At 26.1% G+C, this 10,639-nt stretch overlaps 1 protein-coding gene across 1 annotated transcript in view; it reads right to left on the bottom strand.

The window, feature by feature from the left end:
* Positions 1 to 248: 248 nt before the first annotated feature.
* Positions 249 to 10,639, bottom strand: part of LOC144958337 (kynurenine 3-monooxygenase-like) — a 28,978-nt gene continuing 18,587 nt past the window's right edge. The window contains exons 7-14 of the mRNA XM_078890260.1: positions 10,179 to 10,372; positions 7,906 to 7,963; positions 7,511 to 7,600; positions 5,775 to 5,832; positions 5,155 to 5,237; positions 2,970 to 3,059; positions 1,639 to 1,698; positions 249 to 972 (exon numbers count right to left, since the gene is read on the bottom strand). Of these exons, the coding sequence (XP_078746386.1) occupies positions 841 to 972; positions 1,639 to 1,698; positions 2,970 to 3,059; positions 5,155 to 5,237; positions 5,775 to 5,832; positions 7,511 to 7,600; positions 7,906 to 7,963; positions 10,179 to 10,372 (765 nt within the window). The 3' untranslated portion in view covers positions 249 to 840. The remainder of the gene's footprint in view (positions 973 to 1,638; positions 1,699 to 2,969; positions 3,060 to 5,154; positions 5,238 to 5,774; positions 5,833 to 7,510; positions 7,601 to 7,905; positions 7,964 to 10,178; positions 10,373 to 10,639) is intronic.

The following is a 10,639-nucleotide window of genomic DNA, read 5'->3' as shown; positions in this document are numbered from 1 at the left end:
TTCTCTTTCCTTGTGAATAGTTATTTTTTATCCTCTCCTTAATTAGTTTTTCAAATTTTGAATTTTTTTTATGCGATTGTTCACTTTGATTTCCCAAATTTTAAGAAGCTAAATAGTTGATAAAATATTTTGATTACTTGCTTCTATTTTTTTACTTACTTACTATGGCTATTATATATTTATTATTATTATTATTATTATTATTATTATTATTATTATTATTATTATTATTTATTATTTTATATTATTATTATTATTATATTATTTCAAACCATTCAAAATGTAAATAAATTCATGTTGACATGTTGTGACATCAATATTCTACAAAATGCCCTATTTGTGTCAATTTTTTACCGTACATGTTGTTTTAGTTGTTTGATTTTTGTAGAACTAGCGGAAAATTTTTGGAAAATTTTGCTATTTTGATGGCAAATTTGACCATTTTGTATGGCAAATTTTGGCAAAATTTGGTGTTTGAAATGGCAAAAAACCGCAGGGACAGAATAACACATGAACCGCAATACTTTGGATGAGTGGGCACACGCCTTTATTTGTTAACTTATGCGTTTGTTAATGTGTTTCTTCCAATATTTTATTTCATTCTGTTAAAAAAAATATAATTTATACATTTTACACTTTTGGTAGCTAAAAATATCATTCTGGGTCTTTTAAACACAGCACAAGACATTTTCGGGCATTAGATTAAGTTATCTCAATACGCTTTTCTTTTCAACAAAAGGAACATAATAAAAATTGCACTCCCTTCAATCTCGTATTCAACTTCCATCAGATCATGGTGGTGTCGAAGTGACTGTCGAGACATCTAAATTTTCTCCTCTATCATATCAGTCTCCTTGCAGTATGTGTAATATAATTTGTGACAGATGAGCCAATGTTTAATTTCCCTGAGTAAATACCATAGGCTATGATGCCAACACACAAGACAGACACTGATGCAATTCCGGACAGAATCTGTGAAATGATTTTAATTTTAAAAAGGCATAATTACTTTGGAAAACATATTAACATTTCGAAATAAAATATGCATATTCCGATTGTAACACAAAAAGGTAGATCGGAAAATAAACTCAAGAGTGTCAAAAGTCAATTAATCAATACATTAATCAATAAAAATCATATTCTCTCGAATCGATATCTCAGAAATTTGAGTTTATTACATAAGATACTCTGTATTGTGATTATAATTATAAACTATTTTCTTTAGAGAACTAGGAAGAAAAAGAGAAAACTTGTTCCGAATACTTTGTTATTATTTTTTTTGTCTATTCGTCCACAATCCGGTTAAGAGCACGAAGTAAAAACAAAACTGTATTGCCATTACTTCAACATTATCATTATGTTTTGGTCTATGTCACCTATGATGAGCATTATTTTTGTACCAACATTCTTTCTATCTAGACGTCTATATCCATCACTACATAATTTATGCACGAGTTCAGAACATCAAACTTGAATGAGGCGATGTGAAAATAATGCCCAAAACAGCGTCGAATATGACATGGATCATTTGAATAACACAATCTATTGTTCTGCTTATTATGGGATATCATAGTCACTTGTCGTAACATAATGTTCTAATATATCACACCCTGTGATTTAAAAAAACTATTTACGAACCTTGTCTTGCCGAATAGCCCTTTCAACGCAATGATGATAACGCATCCTGGTAAAAACCACCTAGACAAGATATAAAGAAAAAAACAGACGTGATGCTTTGAACAAATCCGTCATTATTAACATCTATTTATCAACACGGTACAAATACAATATTTTCCCTGATGAAAATAATGTAGTCATCTTTTAAAAAATGATAATTAAATGGTATTGTCTATAGTTACATTACCATTCATATAAGTCATATATCTATAAAAGTTATTATCTTTTATGTGTGTATTTAAAAATAGATGAATATTCGTAGAAGCTCCCTTAGTTATCTGAATAGCCGAACAAAACACGTCGATTATTACAATGTTCAGGTCAATTCATCACTGAAGCTGTGGCAATGCTGGATTTAATTGGATTAAATCAAAATTTAATATATGGGAAACATTTTCAAGATTTTTATCTAGTACCTTACCTTACACATTATTCCTGGTTCACGAGTACAGCTTCCTCAATCAGTATTGATTTGATTTACTGCTAAGGCCCTTTGGGTTTGAACAAATCATGATTCATTTCCATATAACCTAATAGGCAGACTCCTGATACTTACACATGCTACCTTATCAAGTGGCCCTTTGCTTTAACTTTCAAGTTTCATGTTGTTCTGAATTCGTATTCTAATTGGTTGAATTTTTTAAACTTTGCAATACTTCACGAGCATATTTTCAAAATTATATTTAATTATCTTAAAACATACATTTTAGTACTCTTCGCAACCCTGAACGAAAGAACAAAATTTCATTTGTTTTCATCTATTTTATAACTCTATATCCAATAAACATGCTAAAAACGCTATACATGATTTCCTACTCCGACAGCAACACTTAACACATAGTATTCAACGTGACGTTTGTTAGGCATTACTGCAGTGCCTATTTTCAGAGGATATCGTCAGCCAAGTACTTGTTTTACACCCGATTTTGCAAGATAATGAATGAGAGTCACGAACGTTTTCCAAGGACTTGACTTTGCGTGGCCCACAGAGGGACTCGAACCAGGAACCTACAGGTCATATCAATAGATCACAAAGCCGCAATGAAAACATCTCTATCTTTACTATCAAACTGTCATCCACTGACAATACATTTAGCTTTTTGGCCGGGAAATGTTAACTTGATAAAAGGATTATAATAGTTTAGACTTCTGGACAAGTTGGTGATCAACTTAATTTCATGAAGAATAAGTTTCAAGACTAAAAGGAATAAAAGTGTTTTGTATCATTAATTACATCAGAATATTGATAGTTGATCAAATACACTTCACTTAATAGTAACATCCATACATACCATCGTATACAAAGGAATCCAAGTGCGAGGAAACATCCACGTAAGGAACTGGTTCATCTTTCCTCTCAAGAAGTAAGATTTAGATTGGATCTGAAAAAAAGTCAGGGACAAAAAGTTTAAAAATTGAAGTGCAATTGCATACATTCTCCGAGGTCTCGATGATTCATTATTTTATAGAATTGAAAAAAAAAAAGAAAAGTAAAAATAAAATAAGATTGTAAAGAGCTTTACGTGGGGTCCTTAACAAACAACAACGATTAATACGCAGAACGAAACATGGCGAATGTATGAATTTCGAACTCACAGGCGAATTGCATAATCGTCAACAAACGATTGTTCAATTTGAGTTGGATTTTTAAAACTGTTAACCTCATGTCACCGGGTGATAGAAGTATCCTTATTTGTAAAAAGGTTTACAAATTACTCGTAAATCAATATCTAATCAACGGTAGCTTTATAATCTTTTTAGGTTTGCCAGTAATTCTGCTCTCGTTGTCAAACATTTAACGTGGGTTATACAGCCATAAAAACAAGTCGGTGGTACGGAACATGTTAACCCCAAACGGTATTATTAAAACGAGTAGATTATTATTATTATTATTATTATTATTATTATTTATTATTATTAATTATTATTATTATTATTATTATTATTATTATATTATTATTATTTTAAATATTATTATTATATTATTATTACTTATTAGTATTATTATTAGTATTTATCTTTATAAATAATATTATTATTAATATTATTATTATTATTTATTATTATTATTATTTTATTATTATTATTTATTAATTATTATTATTATTATTATTATTAATTTATTCATTAATTATCATTATTGTTTTTATTATTATATGTTACTTACTATAATTATTATATTATTATTATTATTATTATTATTATTATTATTATTATTATTATTATTATTATTATTATTATTTTATTATTATTATTATTATTATATTATTTTATTATTATTATTATTATTATTATTTATTATTATTATTATTAATTTTATTATTATTATTATTATTATTATTATTATTATTATTATTATTATTATTGTTATTATTATTATTATTATTATTATTATTATTATTATTATTATTATCATTATTGTATTAGTATTAGTATTTTTTTTTAAAATTATTTTATCTTATTATATATTATTATTATTATTATTATTATTATATTATATTATTATTATTATTATTATTATTATTATTATTATTATTATATTTATTATTATTATTTTTTTATATATAACATTATTATTGTTGTTATTGTTACTTTTCTTCTTCTTCTTTTTTCTTTTTTATTATTATTATTATTTATTATTATTATTATTATTATTATTATTATTATTATTATTATTATTATTATTTCTATGATGGTTTATTATATTATTATTATTTATTATATATTATATATTATTATTATTATTATTATTATTATTATTTATATATTATTATTATTATTATTATTATTATTATTATATTATTATTATTATTATTATTATTATTATTATTATTATTATTATTATTTATTATATATTATTATATTATTATTATATTATTATTATTATTGTTATTATTATTATTATTATATATTATTTTATATATGTATTATTATTATTATTATTATTGTATTATTATTATTATTATTATTATTATTATATTATTATTATTATTATTATTATTATTATTATTATTATTATTTTAATTATTATTATTATTATTCTATTATTATTAATATTATATATTATTATTATTATTATTATTATTATTATTATTATTATTATATATAATATTATAATAATAATAATAATAATTATTATTATTATTATTATCATCAGCATCAGCATCTACTGTATCTGTCAGTTTAACGTTGTAGAGACCCGGATACAACGTTTCTCTAATGGACTTGACAGTATTCTTGATATAAATCCAATATAACAATAACGAAGAAGAAGAATAAGGAGGAGGAGGAGGAGGAGGAGGGGAAGAAGAAGAAGAAGAAGAAGAAGAAGAAGAAGAAGAAGAAGAAGAAGAAGAAGAAGAAGAAGAAGAAGAACAACAACAACAACAACAACAACAACAACAAGAGGAAGGAGAACCAGAAGAAGATGAAGACAATTGGTGAAAAATTATAGTATGTTTATTGTCTGTTCCTTACCTCTGTGTAATTTCTTAAGGCAAGATCACAAATGACATTTGCATCGACACACCTTGTCTTTGAAAACTCAGCAAAGGCGAGTTCTAGAATGAAATAAAATACAACAATTACTACTATTTTCATCTAAGAAAATTTGAGAAAATTTGGAAATTTGATCAACCCTAATTCTACAAACGTTTTAGTAAATTATATCCTTCTGATATTCCGACTTTATAATTACAATGATAATATTATCTTTGGCGCTCCAAGTTGTATAACCGATAGAATGCAGAAAGTTCAAAATAGGACAGCTAGATTAGTGATCCGTTCTAAGTCTATGTGAATGTTTTCATGTTATGTAAATCTCTAGCTGAAAAATGTCTCCCAATAGTATGTAACAAATTAGATAAATACAGAAATCAAAGACGCCCCCGAGCTCAGTAAGTTTAGGAAACTTTTGAAAATATTCCTATCCAGGCGGGCTTTTGAGTAGTAATATTATTTGCATTTTTTTTCCTATTGTCTTTGTATGTGTAGGGCGTTAGAGCATTTTGTGGACTCTGCCCGCTGTATAAATTGATTATCACATTACATTAGTACGTTTTTGAGATATCTAGGCCAAACTCCATTTTGATACACACCTAAATCATTGTCGAATTTCTCCATCATTTCGTCTAAAATGAGGCAGTCTTCAAATCCCTTAGAGAAAAAGAAAACAGTACAAATTAATAAAATTTATAAATTATTGCACACAGAAATGAATAAAATACACTATTAATATTCGTATTGTGTTTGTTATTATGGTTATTGGTACATCTGATAATTATAGATGGATTTGGTACCCTAATGTAAACCTCATGATAAGTCATGATTATTATTATTATTTTATTATTATTATTATTATTATTATTATTATTATTATTATTATTATTATTATATTATTATTTATTATTATTATTATTATTATTATTATTATTATTATTATTATTATTATTATTATATTTATTATTATTATTATTATTATTATTATTCATCATCATTATTATTATTATTATTATTATTATTATCATTATATTATTATTATTATTATTATTATTATTATTATTATTATTATTATTATTATTATTATTATTATTATTATTATTATTATTATTATTATTATTATTATTATTATTATTAAATATTATTATTATTATTGTTGTTATCATGATTAATGTTATACGGACTATCTTAAAGGCTATAAAAGAAAAATATAAAATAAAATACAGTAACATTTCTGGAAGGGGGGGGGAGTTTCTACTTCACGGCCTACAACTAATGCTTACGGATGCGATCGGTGTCTGATACTAGATGACGGTTTTGTCTTTGCTGTTGTATTTACCATCTTGTTACAATCTAGACTAGGTACTGTTTTTGACATTATTCTGCTACCTATTTATCTCCATGGTTCGATCTAGTTACTAATTTTGACATTCTTGAGAGCAAGAAAAGTGGGGGAAAGTGAGCCCTTTAAAAATAAAACTGAAGTTCCAAAATTAAAAACAGCTGAACACAACGGGTTAAGTGAGTGAAAGATGGTCAGTCATATTCGTGGTATATAAGTTTATGAAATCTAAACACAATAGGGGAAAAGAATCGATTTAGTAAAATTACATGAGATTGTCGAATCAAAAACGATGTCAAATCCTTGTTTAGCAGACGACTGGAATCATCTAGGGTCTGTTGACAAACTTTTTTTCCAATTGGACAGATAAGATAAAATGAGCTTAATTATAACCAAAATCATATGTTTTCTGTTGAAAACGTATTCTTCCGAATGGACAGGTATCATCAAATCAATTCATGCATATTTATTTTTTTCCACACAATCATCAAAATCCGTGAAGAATTGTTTTACAAACCTGAATTTCTGCCGTTTAAGCTAAACAAACGTATTAACTCCCAAATTTGAACAGTTTAGACAACATGGGTCATTCCTATTAACATCAGAAGTTTATTGATGGACTATCTATATTCCTTCATGGAATCATTGGCGACGGCGCGAAAGGGAGTATTTTTATCACCACCACCACCACCACCACTACTACTACTACTACTACTACTACTACTACTACTACTACTACTACTACTACTACTACTACTACTACTACTACTACTACTACTACTACTACTACTATTACTACTACTATTGTTATGATTATCATTTAATTCATTATCAATATCATTCATTATATTCTTAAAACTTCTGGAACATATATATTTAATCAGAATTAGTTACTTTTTTTTTTACATGTGATTTGTAAAGTGGTTTTAAGGATCCTAGTAGAAAGAAATCTTGCTTAAAAAGAAAAATGAAATAAACTCATATAAAACCTACAGCATTCATTCCTTGTCCATAAAACGGAAGCATAGTGTGCGCGGCATCTCCAATTAAAACTGCTTTGTCTTTGTAATGATAAGGTGAACACTGAAATGGAAAATTGTATAGGAAATTTGAATCCATTTCTGTATTAAGACAATTAAAATTTATCATATAAAACTTACGTTTTATCAATGGGTATCACCAGCGTTTACTGGTAAAATATAGAAATAAACCATGTATTAGTTGCAGTCATTGTAAAAAATATATCATATAAAACAACCTTTATATATATATATATATATATATTATATATATATATATATATATATAATATATATATATATATATATATATATATATATATATATATATATATATAATATCTAGTCTAATAACAATAGTTAACTTACTTTGATAGAAAAGAAAGGTTGGCCTTTTCTTGCCAAGAAGGATTCCGTTAAGAATTCTCTGCAGAGTTTTTTTTAAAAAAAGGACACGAGTTATCAACCATGTGGAAAACTCACGTATCTTGTCCTAACATGTTAAGTGTTGGTGTTGGTTAGTAGTTCCCTAAAGAGCTTTGATCACTTTTAATGGATATTGCGCTATATACATTCTCAAGTATTATATTTCATGTTGAGGGAAATTACCCAAGAGCAGTTGAGGTTGATTGTCTTGCCAAAGAAAAAGAAAAAGCTCCCTGAAGTAGCATCGAATTCAGGAGCCTAGAGTTCTAATGCAGTGTCGTTAACAAGTCGCTAGCCCACGATAATAATAATAATAATAATAATAATAATAATAATAATAATAATAATAATAATAATAATAATAATAATAATAATAGTAATAATAATAATAATAATAATAATAATATAATAATAATAATAATAATAATAATAATACTAATAATAATAATAATAATAATAATAATAATAATAATAATAACAATAATAAAAAGAATGATAATGATGATAAATAACTAATATTTAAAAGAAAAAATATAATAATGATAATAATAATAATAATAATAATAATAATAATAATAATAATAATAATAATAATAATAATAATAATAATAATAATAATAATACCAGTTAAAGTGAGAATCGAATTCAAACTAGCAGTATTGTGCTATAAGTGCCTTAATGATCAAGCACCATTGTATATTACTGAATTTTTAGAAACTTATAAGCCAACGAGGAGTCTACGTTCTGCACTAGATTCTACAAAATTAATTGTTACAAATAAATATAAATATAAATTTTACGGCGGCAGATCGTTCAGTCACGTCGGACCTTCCATCTGGAACTCTCTTCGTAAAAGAATAAGAGAAGCGCAGTCCTTATCAATATTTAAATCAAAGTTAAAACACAATCTCTTTGTTAGAACACATCTTGATTAATGCATCTTTGTAATTTGACCCCAATATGAATGTTAATTTAGTTTATGTTATTATATCATTATTTTATATTATTTCCGTATTTGACATAGCATGTGGATGTATTATAACATATCTTGTATTAATGACTTTATGTTTAGTTATTACATTGTTGTATAATGATAATATTATGTTGATGTAGTTTGTATAATGTTTCATTTGTATAATAATGTCATTGTATTATTGTTTCGCGCATTGAGCATCACCCAGTGATGAAAATGCGCGTTATAAATGTCATGTATATTATAATAGTTTAAATAATAATAATATAATAATAAATAATAATATAATTAATATAATAATATAATAATAATAATATAATAATAATAATAATAATAATAATATAATAATAATAATAAAAATAATAATAATAATAAATAATAATAATAATAATATATTGCGCCTATGTTGTCTAGTGGTACGACACTCGTCGTCGGATCTGAAAGTCCCATTCTCGATTCCCACTTTGAGCGGCGCATTGTTGAGTCCTTGGATAAGGCTCTTTAATCACATTCTCTCACCCTATACAGGTATATTCTGCCACATCTACTTCATAAAAATGTCACTTTCAGATTTTTGTTGTAGCTTTTTTTTCGTCCGCCTTGATAGATTTAACATTTTGTAGAAGACAGTGACGTCAAATTCGCTGTTATAACGTAAATTTACAAGAAGCCTTTAAACTTTTATAAAGCCGATATAGATATTGATAGTGTGCACTTGGCGAAGAAAATCAACACATCGCCATCCGGAAATATGGCGGACCAACCCACAGAACTATGTGTAATCTTGAACGTTTATTGGCTGGTTAATACAGTTTAGTGAGAATTACTCAAAAACATGGATGGCAAAGAATAAAACAAAACAACCAATAACAACGACCAGAGTGAGGTCATCTTCATCCTATCTATACGTAAACTGACTTAGGCAGACATCAATGAGTAAACAAGAGGAAGACTTTATTAAGGAATAGAAAGTTGTTTCTATGAGGTTTAGTTTTAATTAGAGGCATGATATACGACACTTTATATCAAGTTTTATTTGAGCTTTTCTCCAACTTGCAATACTTTTTGATTGCTCAATGTACATTCCACTAGCTACCCATTCATTACTCAGTAGATTGTAGGTGTGAAATAATTTCTTTGCCTTAAATATAGTCTGTCCACAAGGGTTTTAACAGTAGCAGTACCGATAAAAGCATTATGTAAAGTTGATTTATTCAAATCGATAACAACATTTTATACTTACTTATCAATGATAGGCACGATGTCGGGAAACATCTCATTAAAAAAAGTAATAACATCTTCTTTTGTGTTTATTTTGTCATATATCTCAAATGGCATAACCAGCGCTCCACTAATGGACTTATCCAGGTTGGGGAAAGCAGCTACCAAGATTTCACCTCTTGGCCAAACATGAAAATAATTTTTTTCCATTGGAAACTGGACGTGGAATATAAATAAATAGATTGCAAGTGAACGTTGTTATATTGTACTTACAAAAGGTAGATATATTATACAGTTTTTGTTTTTATTTTAAAGAGATGCAATTGGTTTTCTCTCAATAAATTGTCAATTTCTTTGATTTTGGAAATGCATTTTTGATAATCCGATGAGTATGAAAGAGATTCAAATAAATAGTTGATAAATTTTTAGCTCTGTATTTTAACATTTAAATATCAAATTAAGCTGTCCGGCCCCATTTTAAAT

The sequence above is a fragment of the Berghia stephanieae genome, chromosome 1 (genome assembly GCF_034508935.2).
Source record: "Berghia stephanieae isolate SIO BIC M18660-M18661 chromosome 1, UCSD_Bste_1.3, whole genome shotgun sequence".
Taxonomy (NCBI): domain Eukaryota; kingdom Metazoa; phylum Mollusca; class Gastropoda; order Nudibranchia; family Aeolidiidae; genus Berghia; species Berghia stephanieae.
The sequence above is the reverse complement of the archived record's forward strand: the minus strand, read 5'-3'. Positions and strand labels throughout refer to the sequence as shown.